Source organism: Rattus norvegicus, chromosome 17 (genome assembly GCF_036323735.1).
Source record: "Rattus norvegicus strain BN/NHsdMcwi chromosome 17, GRCr8, whole genome shotgun sequence".
In the NCBI taxonomy this organism is placed as follows: domain Eukaryota; kingdom Metazoa; phylum Chordata; class Mammalia; order Rodentia; family Muridae; genus Rattus; species Rattus norvegicus.
In genome coordinates, this window is record NC_086035.1 from 12788507 (window position 1) to 12800747 (window position 12241).

Sequence of the window (12241 nt, forward strand, 5' to 3'; positions counted from 1 at the left end):
CTTGAACTGGTAATTCAAGATGTAAATATACTTAATGCTATAAATACAATTGTAAGAACAACTACCCATTTCAAAAATGAAACTGTTTCCCCTTCCTTGTGGCTGCTCACGCACACAAAGTCCCAGGAGGACCACAACAAAAGATTGTACTTAGAGATGTGCATCTTGCTGGTAAAACTGAAAAGAAAAGAGAAGAGAAGAGAAGAAAAGAAAAGAGAAGAGACACAAAATGTAAATACTTTATGAAGACAGGTCTAGGAGAGCATCCTTCTGGGGGGATGGGTTGGGGACTTGGGGGAGGGGCTTCTGGCACTTGGGTTGTATTTTTCCCCTCTTAGGTGGTGTTTGCTTGATGTTTATTTTTTAAACTGTACATGTCTAATTCTGCCGAATTTAGTACCTCACAGCAAAAGAGCATGAAAGACAAGAGGAGAACATAGAGATGTCCTCTGGTTTCTGGACACAGTTTTTCTGTTAAAACTCCCACTTCTTGGAGGCTCCCCCAGGGGACCATGGGTAAGCGACTCTCTGTATTGGAAGCCAAGCTCCCATCAGGCAACAGGTAGCCAACAGCTGTGGTTCCAGCCTGGATCCATAGCCTGAGCTGTGTCCTTGGTTGCTGGGATGGGAAACCCAAAGGCTCGGCACCTACAAATGGCAGAGACCAGAAGGGCTATCTGCACCAACAGTCCAGAAATTCGAAGTTATCTGCAGGCTGCAGACAGATCTGACCAGGATTATTTTTAACTCAGAAGCAAGAGAACCAGTTAGGGAGCTACTCCCTGACTTCCCATCTTGGCTGTCTGCCATTTCTAAAGGCCTTGCCAGGTATCATGGGTGTCACATCATTCCACACACACTCCATGGCCAAGACTGTGGAGAGAGTCCCAAGGTTAATCTTTCTGATTTTGCTGGGTTTTACTGGCCTTAGACTGTTCATAGGATCCTTTGACTAATGTTTAACTCTGTGTGTGTGTGTGTGTGTGTGTGTGTGTGTGTGTATGTGTGTGTATGCATATGTATGTGTTTGCACACATACATGCACACGCTTATGCAGGTATGTGCAAGGGTGTGCATGATGAAGTCAGAGGTCGGCACTGGGGTCTTCCTTTATTACTCTCTGTCTGCCTTTTTGAGATAGGGTTTCTGACTGAACCCGGTCACTATGCTCCTGAGAGTCTCCTGTCTCTTCCTCAGTACTAGGATAACAACAAGTGTGCTTATGGGTTCTGGGGACTGAACTCAGGTCCCCAAGCTTGCAAGAAAATCACCTCACTGACTTTGCTGTCTCCCTGACTCAACATCTGACGCTTTCCACCCAAATATTTTCCTTGAACTAAGTTAAGTGAATGAATGGATCTGCAGTTTGCTCTTTTGAGGTGCTCGTCTTAGGGCGCTGCCCTGAGGATTATGCCGGATGTTGTGCCAACTGGCCTTACTAAAGTCCTTGTCCTTCCCTGTCATGGCTCCTCCAGGGGCTGGTTCATGGCTCAGCAGACAGACCTTGTACTGCCTGTCACAGATGTGAGCGAGAGAAGGGTGTGATTGTTGCTGGAAGGGCTTGACCGCCTTCTCTACTCTCAAGTGTGGATGGTGGTGTGACCAGGCAATGAGTGGAGGGCCTGGGAGACAATGAGACACTGAAGGCTGCAGTGTCTAGACTCTAGGGATGTGGTCTGCATCTGATGCAGGGAGAGCAGAGCGGCAGGCTCACCCCAGCCTGAGGATTATTCGGTCTCTGTTGCTATTGTCCAGAGGCATCTGTGTTGGGGTCAGAGTTGCAAGGGGAGGAAAAATGTTTGAATGGGCAGGAGAAGGGGGGATGGGAGGGGTGGAGGAGGGGAGTGAAAGAGAGGAGAGGAGAGAGGTGAATTACTAGGTGGGAAAAAGATCATCGCTCAGAGCTAAGAATGCACAATAGCTTTTCCAGCTAAGGAAAAGAGGGAGATAGGGATCCTGGAGTAGGTGGTAGCATCCGGTACAGAAACACTATGTCTGCTAGCACCTTGAAGTAGCAAGGCACACTGGGTGTCCACTGCACAGACCCTGAAAGCAAAATCAGTCCCTAAAGCAAGGCAGATCTGAGGCATTTCAAACTTGTGTTCTCCACCCATGCATCTTTTAAAACATTGTCCCCAAATGTCTCTCCCTGCTCTGTGGAGGTGGTGCCGTAGGCCAGGTGCTTGCCTTGCAACCGGGATGAACCGAGTTCAACCTTTAGAATCTCTATTAAAACAAGCAAGCAAACAGCAAACACATGCAGCCAAGTGTCACGATCTGTGCTTGCAGTCCCCGTGCTGGGGAGGCAGAGGCAGGTGGATCTCTGGGTCCTGCAGGTAGTTGTCCTAGCATCATCAACAAGCCCCAGGCCTGGGTGAAAGACCCTGCTCAACAATTCAGTGGACAGCTCCTGAGGACTACCTCCTGAGGCTGACCACCGGTCTGCACACACATTCGCTGTGTAGGCATACACCCAGTCCCACACTGCTTTCTTTTTGTCTCTCTGCTCCAGTACCTGAAGGTGGAGTTCCTCTTTGTGGCTTCTCTTCCCAGGGCCTCTGAGAAGCATCAGTCAACTGACACAGACATCAGACCACAGCTGTCTTTGAACTTTTCCTTCAGGCTACATGCTTTTTTTGACGACTGACTGAACTCAGCTTTCACTATGGCCCTGGAGGCTCACAAAAGCCACCACTCCATTCCTTAACAAACAAAGAGAAGGATTTCTTTGATGCCCACGATGTAATTTTGAAAAAAGTATGTATGGATCACAACCTGAGCTGAAACTTGAGGAGGCAAACTTGTGGGGCAAACGAAAGCAACAGCATGGGCTTGGGGCTGGGGGAGATTGTCCAGTCAGTAGAATGCTTGCTGAGCGAGCATGAGGAGCCAGAAGTGGGGTGCATCCTTTAAATCCCAGCACTGGGGAGATGGAGAGACTCAGATCCCTGGGACTCACTAGCCAGGAAACCTAGTCTAATTGATGAGCCCGAGAGAGAGACCCTGTGTCAAGCAGCCATGTGGTTGGCTCTTGAGACGTGATGTATAAGGTTGAGTTCTGCCTTCTGTATGCACGCACTCTCATATGCACCTGCATGCATTTGCATGTACACACACACACACACTCACATATGCACACACGCGTGTGCAAACCAACATTAGTAGGGTTGTGTTATGGTAAAAATAATAAAAGGGCACGACCGGTTCCCTCCTATACCCTGGTTGTCGCTCTTGCTAATTCCGGCTCCAACTGGCCATTTGTCTCAGTGACTCCATGCTGCCTCCAAGGTGCTCTCTGACCCATGCAGGTCGCTGCCACACCAGCTTCATACAGAGACCAGTTTCATATCTTGCAGCTCTCTTACTGTAGACTCTGTTCGCATTCCCAGCATCCACCCCCTGACCCCAGCAGTGGCTACCCTCTCTGTAATTCTCTGCCACCGCTCTGTTTACATTCCTAACAGCCATCCCCTCGTAGTTATGGTTTAAACTCCCAACAACCCGTTAAAATCAAGACTCAACAAACTGTAACCCAAAAATCAGGTTTATATGTTGAATTCTCAATCCACGATACATCCACACAATAAACTTAAAACCTAATGATAAGGATAAAAACCGCCCACCTAGGCAAGATAAATTTGCCTACAGAAATCCATCCCAGCTGCCTTGGCAATTCAAGACCACCCGGATCTGGGTCATCTTTCTCCGTCTCCATCTTGATTCTCCTTCCGTCCCCTTCTCTCCCGCCTTACAAAAGCTTTTTCCCTGCCTTTTTTTCCCCCACTGTCCAATCATGGCCTTGACCTAACTGGTGCCAGCCCTCACCTGCATAGAAACATCAACCTACAGGTTTGAGGACAAACACCAGCGCTATACTGTGCAGGAGTTTCAGGCCAGCAGCCGCCACTTGAATCCTGAAGGAAAGCCTTCCCAACATAGGACATTCAGCTTCCCCACAGAGGAGCATCCACTAAACACGAGCTCAAAAAGATCACCCCAGATGTTAAGTAAGAGCATGGGTTATGAAAAAGAGGCATCAGGTAAGAGAGACAAGGAGGAAAACGGGGGAACTATATACCTGGATATGCTCAGTATTAAAACCACAAGAAATGGATACAGACTAACTATGCGCGGACCATTTAAAGAAATAAAACAGGCAGTGCCAACCAACCAATGAGATGCTCCTAAAATGTCGAGAAACAGTTTTGAAAAATAAACAAACCCTACTCCAAACTTAATTTCTAGACATTAAAAAATGTAACTATTTTTAAAAAAAAGTCTATGAGTAAAAGAACAGATTAGACAGAGATCAGACAGAAGTTCGTAGGAGAAAGAACATGGCGACAGACCCATGTGACACTGGAGGAGACTCAGCGGACACGAAGCAGGCTGCAGAGGATATAGTAAGGAGCCCGACATGCTTCCTCTGAAGGACAAGGGAAAAGTGGGCACCCTTCAGAGTTGACTGGAAAGATCCATGGACGTAGGGAGCACAGGTCTACCACAGTTCCCAGCTCATCTCCACAGCGACCCAGAGTGAAACAGGATAGAAGACACTGATCTACAGGGGCACTCACCATGACTCCCGGCAGATGCCTGAAACTAGAGGGTCCTGAACCAAGTACCACATTAAGCACGGCTTCTCTTGGTCACCATTACTCCTTCTCTTGAGCCATTACTAAGTGAAACAAGGACTTTAACCCAGTTGCCACAGCATGGGAGGAACCTCCCTTCCATGGCTGGCCACATGCAACACGTTCTGACAATACAAGGTCACTAGGGCTCTCACAGGTACTCCTGCTAGGACATGCCCCTCCTCAGCTAACCTCCTTTTTCTCTCCTAGAGCCCCTTGGACGTCCTCTGAGAGTTCCTCCCACTGAGAGGCTACACAAGCTAAGGTCACAGCTGTTGAAGACGAAAGCCTAGTTCCGGCTCCCAAGGTACCCCAGATGGGTGGAAAGTGAGAGAGACACACTGAGTGTTGACTTCTGACCCCCTCCCTAACACGGATAGATGTGCATACACGCACATGAATATGTATATACATAGACGCATATTTTATGACACACCGTGGCAGGGAGTGGCAGGTTTTCATGTCAGAGGCTCTGTAGCATGTGGACCTGAATGACCGACATGTTCCCTGACATAGAAAGCATGATGTGAGGAGAAAGGCCCATGTGCACGCATGGTCACAGAACCCCACCCAGCCCCCACCAGGCTGCCTGAGGCTTAGCCCATCTGACACACGGCTCTCTTGTTGAAAGAACAAACTAACTGCTTCCGTGCTGCCTTTTTTTTTTTTTTTTTTTTTTTTTTTTTTTTTTTTTTTGCACAATGTATGTCACAAGTCAAAAAATAGGAACTGCGGCTCAAACAACAGTTTAGTGACTTCCTGGCTTGATGACTCCACAAAGATGAAATTTATAGCTCTTGGGAATGCAACGGTAGCTGCTGCCTCCACAGCTGCCCTGGGGACTCCTATACTTTGTGCAGTTCTGTCAGCAGCTCCCGCAGGCTCTGGCTGAAGGCCTGAGGCTTTATTCCCTCTTGAATTCCTCGATGTGAAGGGGAACTGGGGGTTGCAGGATGAAGTAATGAGTCTTCCTGCCACGGTGACATTCCCTGCCTAGGAGGTGAGCACTAGGCTGGACCCGGCCCCTGGGGCAGAGTGGCTGGGAGGAACCCGTGTGAGGGCTGGTTGGCTGTGCTCTTCCTTAGTGTGGAGGGAGCTATGGTGGCCTTCTCCCATTGTTTCGGCATTCCCAGTGATTCTTCCACAGGCAGCCGATAGATCAGGGTGGGAAACTAACAGAAAACAAGGAAGGAAAGAGAAGTGGGAAAGGCTCCCAGATCCTACTGTGCTCACACTCAGAGAAAAGACAACAGGGCGTCACTACTAACTAGGGATTCAAGAGCGTGCACAGTCCCACAATGGAGGACTTGCCACGCTGGACCCTAAACAGATCCAAATGAAATGGAGCTGCAGTCGTCTGTTTCTACCAAGAGCTCCTGTGTGGCTGCCTAGGCTTTCTCCTTCTTGCGGTGGAGCACTGAGAACAAGACAGGGTCGGGGAGATGAAGTATGTCCCCTACATGAGCTCACATACAGCAGGGGTGTGTACAGAAACGACACAGAGACCTTGCTGGGTACCTCCCGATGGGGTGGAGGAGCAGAGAGGACACGGGTCTGTCTTATCGTGAGTGTCATGGAGGCTGGTACCCAGAGCGACCTGCATCCTGTATCATGCCCACAGCTCAGCCACACACAGGCTACCTGCCCAGTTTCGGGGCTTTGAATGGCCCGCCCTGACATCTACCCCACCTATGAACTTCCGGGCTGGTCCAATAGATCCAAAGCAACAGAAGCTCCATGACACAGGAGATCTGAGAGGAATCCCAGTGAGGTTCCAGTATGGAGAGAGGAGCAGAAGCCAGAGGCCTTGTACCAGATCAACAAGTCATTGCAACGAACGTTTGCAAGCACAGAAGTATGGACAAAAGGGTAGGCTGTGGGACACACTGTGACACACTACAGCTCCCACGAGATTTTTTTTCTCTCTGACGGGCAAGGAATTTGCAAGGGGAGGGGGAGATGAGCGAGACTGGGGTGCGTGATTTAAAATTCACAAAGAACCAATAAAACATTTTCCCAAAAAGAAATGATTAAGATCATCTAAAAATAATTTTTATTTTACTATTATTTTTACGCCTATGCGTGTTTTGCCTGCACATATGTCTGGGCACCACATGCTTGCCTGGCTCGTGCAGAGTCCAGAGGAGGGCACTAGATCTCCTGGGACTGAAGCTACAGACCGATGCGAGCTACCATGTGGGTGTTGAGAATTGAACTCACGTCTTTTGGGGAAACAGCCAGTGAGTGCTCTTAACCACGGAGCCATCTTTTCAGCACCTTATGTATTTTTTTTTTTAATATCAGAGCAAGAGGGAATTCTTTAGCTAGATGCACATGCAGAGAGAACGCCTATACAAGACAACCTGGTGCTGATCAACGCGCCTGACCACGAGGCTTCGCCACTGAATCTGAGAAAGTTTCCCTGGAAGCAATGGGGTGGTGGTTCCCGGAGGGCCTCTGTGTAGGGACAGTGGGTGAGAAATGCTGGCATTTCTACAGCACTCCCTTGGCCAGTGCATCTTTAGATGGGACGGGACAGCCTACCCACACAAGAACAGCTCCCAGTCTTTTCCTGAACTACAGACCCTGCACAGCTACTCTGCCCAAATGCTCCAGAACCTTCTGAATTTAGGCTTACACTGACCCAGTGCAGATGCCCAGGTCAGGAATCCAAGAGGCAAGCCTTCGTGTTACTGAGCTGACCAGGCTGAAGCCCACACACCTATTTCGGTTCAGACAGCTACATCCAGGTTTAGTGTAAGCCGCTCTGAGGAGTTTGCACCTGAATGCAGGCGTTAGCCCTCAGTTTCAAGCACAGACAGAATTCAAGCCCAGGATCTGAGTGAACAAACCGTACCTTTGCTCTACCACCAAACTCTGTGTCCCATGTCTGTCGCTTGAGGCAGAATTCAGGTTGAGCGCTCTGAAAACACTAACAATATTGTGGGGAGAATTACCTTGATGCTAGGCGGCAGGGACGGCAATGGGCTCGGTTGGCAAAAGTGCTTGTAAGACAAGTACGGGATCCTAAGTGCATCCCAAGAACCCATGTAAAAATCTGGGTGTGGCGGTAAGTGCCCAGGACCCCGGCACTGGAGAGGTATAGACTATGACTTCTGGGGGCTGCTGGCCAGTCAGTATAAACAAATCAGCAAGCCCTAGCTTCAGTGAGAGACTGTTTCTCAAAATGCATGGTGAGAGGGAAGGACAGAGAGCTAATTCATTGGGCAAAGGTGGTTGTCAAATGTACTGGCTGGTTTTGTGTCTCAATTAGTGATCAAGGGTGGGGGGAGGGCCCAGCCCATTGTGGGTGGTGCTATCCCTGGGCTGGTGGTCCTGGGTTCTATAAGAAAGCAAGCTGAGCAAGCCAGGGGAAGCAAGCCAGTAAGTAACATCCCTCCATGGCCTCTGCATCAACTCCTGTCTTCAAGTTCCTGCCCTGTGTGAGTTCCTGTCTTGACGTCCTTTGGTGATGAACAGCAATGTGGAAGTGTAAGCTGAATAAACCCTTTCCTCCCCAGCTTGCTTCTTGGTCGTGATGTTTGTTCAGGAATAGAACCCCTGACTAAGACACCTGGGTTCAGTCCTTGAGACTCATGCAAAGGTGGACAGAGAGAAGTGACTCCATGAAAGTTGTCCTCTGGCCTTCACATGCGCACGCACTGTGGCACAAGTACTCCCCACACCAGCATCCACGCACACACAATAATAAATAAGAAACAGATATTAAGATAAATAAGACGGAAAGCAACTGTAGGGATACCCAACATCCACCTCTGATCTCCACACACATGTGCACATACATTTACATGTGTGAGCAGAAAAGCCTACACACACAAGAAATTGCCCAGAAATTATAATCATCAAGTACTTCGAAAGCGTAAATGAATCTCTAATGTAGGCTTGGATGAGATCCCAAGACTTCTCATTCCATGTGTACAAATATTTCCCCCATCAGAAAACACCCCCAGGGCTGGAGAGATGGCTCAGGGGTTAAGAGCACTGACTGCTCTCCCAGAGGTCCTGAGTTCAATTCCCAGCAACCACATGGTGGGTCACAGCCATCTGTAATGAGATCTGATGCCCTCTTCTGGTATGTCTGAAGGCAGTGACAGTGTACTTCTATATAATAAATAAATATCAGCTTCTATATAATAAATAAATAAATATTAATAAATATTAAATAAATAATAAATAAAAAAACACCCACAATCCAAAGCACTTCAGGTCTCACCATGTTGGATAACAAACTCAACCCTCATGGAGCTGAACACCATTTTCTTTAGGCATGAATGATGTCACACTGTGTGGTCAGATTAGATAAAACACATGCTGGGTCACAGGTGACAGCAACTCCCATGTTGGTAGATGGTGATGTATGACACCTTCCTGGGGCCACCTGAGTTCTAAACCGAGGAAGCTGTCACCTCTGGGTGAGGAGGGAAGGAGATGGCCTGACACTCACAGGAATTTTCCGTTGGTCTTTGACCCTATGAGGACCGTCTGCTCTGACTCGTCTCTGGAGATGTTGCCATGGAACCAGGGCATCTTCTCATGAGCCGTCGTGGCGATCAACTTCTCCAGTTGGGGCTTCTGACTGATGATGGCTTGCTCCAGAGCCTGGCCCTGCAGTAAGTAGAGAGAGACTGAGCTGACCAGGTAGAGAGAACTTGGACCCACCCATTCCAGGTCCTATCACACTAAACTCTACTCCCCCCCTTGTTCACCTTTCTCTTATTCATAAGTAAGACTTTGGTAAATCACTCACATGTCTTCAAGTATGTAAATAAAGGAATATACTTTCGAATGAAGAGATGGGCTCTTGAAAAGCCACACAAAATATTTTGATCACATACCGAGGGTCTAAGAGCCTCCAAAGAAGGATCTATACTCAAACTAGTTTCAGTGTGAAAACCTGGTAATTTCATAGCAGGCGAGGAGCTGTAAGATGCGTGTGAGGTCGGGGGTCGTGAGACAGCTTTGCAGTAAAGGTGCCGGGGGCTGAGCCTGTCTGAGCTTGATTTCCGGGACTCACAGGGTGGAAGAGAGACTGACCCCCCCTGCAAGTCGTCTGACCTCCACACGCATGCTGTAGACCTGTAGATGCCCGCCTCCAACACACAGATACAATCCGTGTAACCAAAGAAAGTTTGAAAGGATGACGTGTGTGAGGAAGGCACCTGTGGCTTCATGTCTGTCAGGGTTCAGCCATGTCCTCAGTCCCGTCTTCCCCACCCCAACATGCCTCAGGAAGGCCATTAGAGGAGGCCCAGGGGAGCAGCCTGGACCAGGAGGAAACAAGGGGGAAATGAAAACAGGGAATCGAATTAAGTGCTGAGAGGATTTTCTTTTCCTTCCTAGGGGGAGATCTTGGTATGAATAGCCACGGTTTGATTTAAAAAAGAAATACCCAAAGGAGTAAAATTTAAACACAACCTTCTCCTTCATGGCGAAGGGAGGACAGAGCAGAGGGGGGCGTGAGGACTCTGCGTTGGCCCCATACATAGACAGGGTGGGAAGAAAGGCAGCAAGGGGCAGTGCCACACAGCCACCTGCCAGCCCAGTCTTTGTGTAAAAGAGGCAAAGGCTTCCGAGTAGGTTCAGAGGGCTCTGTGGTCTCACAAGACTCACCTGAAGGTTCCAGGTCTGTTTCACATATTCCCTGATGAGGTTCTCCTTCAGGTCCTCAAAGGGTCCAGTCTTGGGCTGTACCCCCGGGGGCCGGTTGAAGGGCTTCTTGAGGAGGCAGACAAGGCCTTCGGGTTCCTGGGAGTGGTAATGGCAGAGGTCTGCCGGGCTGGCATGGGCCCTGCCCCCGGAGATGGCGTAGGTGCCGTTAAGTTCTCTCTCGATAGTGTAGTGGTGTGCCTTCCTGTTGTGTGCCACCGACAAAGCAAAACCACCCAGGTAATTGCGGCTCTGGCGTAGCAGGTAGAGCCCATCGGTCATGCCTCCCTGGACCAGGTAGTCTTCGGCCTCTTCCCGGGTGATGTTGCCAAAAAAGTAGGTCAGGTGGTTGGCATTGTCCACAGCATTGCCCGCCATGTCTGCACCCCTTCAGAGCTCTGGGAGGTATGTGGAGAAGTACCTGGGGACCACGAAGAAGGGAGAGTCACAATGAGGAACCCAAACCACAAGAGACGCTGGCTATGCCCACCAGAACCGTCTCCACGGGGACACAGCCTTTTTAGCTTAGGATGCTCACACCGGCGTGGGAACTTGGTGTGTGGTCCATTCTATTGCCTTATTTCCACAGTCTCCCAGCACACATCCCGTGGTTAGTTAACCAAATCCATGGTCTTCGACAAAGGTGACCCAATTTGATAGTATTTTTTTTCCTAGTTGATACAAGGAATTCTAAGAAGAAACACAGAAGTCTTTTGACACCGTTCTCAAGGGCATAGCCTGAGTGTGGACAGTGGTCCAAGGGACAGAACCAGTGAGACCTCAGAGCCCTAGATGGCCCCAGGAGGCACAGAACAGGCTAAGAAAAACTAAGCATCCCTCCTCAGTCTCTTGTGTCTTAAGTTGCCCAAGATGACCTTGAACTCAGTTCAGTATGTAGCGAAGGATGACCCTCAACTTCTAATCCCTCTGCCTCCTTCTCCCCAGTTTGAGATCAGAGGCACGAACTACCACGTCTGGTTTATGTGGTGCTGGGGTCCTCAGCCAAGAGCATCACATGATGGAAATGCAGTCGACAACTGAGCTACACCCCAAGCCTCTGGAGCCTACTTCACATAAACAAGCACTGTTAGTCACACCTCAGAGAGCCGTAGCCATGGCTTCATTACTACAGGCATGCTCTTCTCCTGCCTGGGGTAGAAAGAGCAGCAAGTGATTCCCCAAGTTATAAACAGTGACATCTACCCAGAGTGCACTCTTTGGCCTTGGGTGCCTCTGAGAGAAACATCCAGAGCCCTGACTGATTCGGTCTCCTTCCCCTACAAAGCAGAAAAAACGGTCGGTAGTTTGGAGGTGTGTAAGGAGCTTGACACGGGGAGATACTACCTCTGAGGAACACACTCGGCAGAAGAGACATGAGTGCATGGCAGACATATTTGTGAGTAAAAAGACACACAGTGCCACTCAGAAAATGTTCAAATAGTGTTTAAGTAAAAAATGCTGGTCATCTAGAAAATGCTAGACGAAGCAATTCTTTCATCTGGGGAGAGAGCACTTGCTTCTCCGTGTTCTCAAACTACCTCTCATGCACATAGCATACTGCAAACATAAATCCCCCCCACACCACATGCATGTACTACACACATGTGCACACACAACATCATAATATATGCCACATATCACGTATATCACATGCACACACACAACATGGTACACACAGCACATATACATCATAACATATAGCTCACACATACCACACACGGTATACATACACAGCCAGTGCATGTACCCAGAATACACAAGCACACCTTGCCCGGCACGCACTTAACACAGCATACACAGATACCACACATACAGACAACACAGCACGAAGACATATAGACACACCACGTTCATGTCCCTGAGGCTGCACAACCTAAAGATGCCATGTGGGCACAGGTGACATGGTGTCCCGACACTGTACCCTGCGGCGACCCCACGGA

At 49.0% G+C, this 12241-nt stretch overlaps 1 protein-coding gene across 4 annotated transcripts in view; it reads right to left on the bottom strand.

Moving 5' to 3' along the window:
• The window catches only part of Syk (spleen associated tyrosine kinase), a 74435-nt gene that overhangs the window by 32014 nt on the left and 30180 nt on the right, over window positions 1-12241 (bottom strand). For all 4 annotated transcript variants that reach the window (XM_039095375.2, XM_039095377.2, XM_039095376.2 and 1 more), the window contains 2 exons: window positions 10266-10722; window positions 9100-9260 (listed from right to left, as the gene is read on the bottom strand). In XM_039095375.2, coding sequence (XP_038951303.1) covers window positions 9100-9260; window positions 10266-10679 — 575 coding nt within the window. In that variant the 5' untranslated portion in view covers window positions 10680-10722. The remainder of the gene's footprint in view (window positions 1-9099; window positions 9261-10265; window positions 10723-12241) is intronic.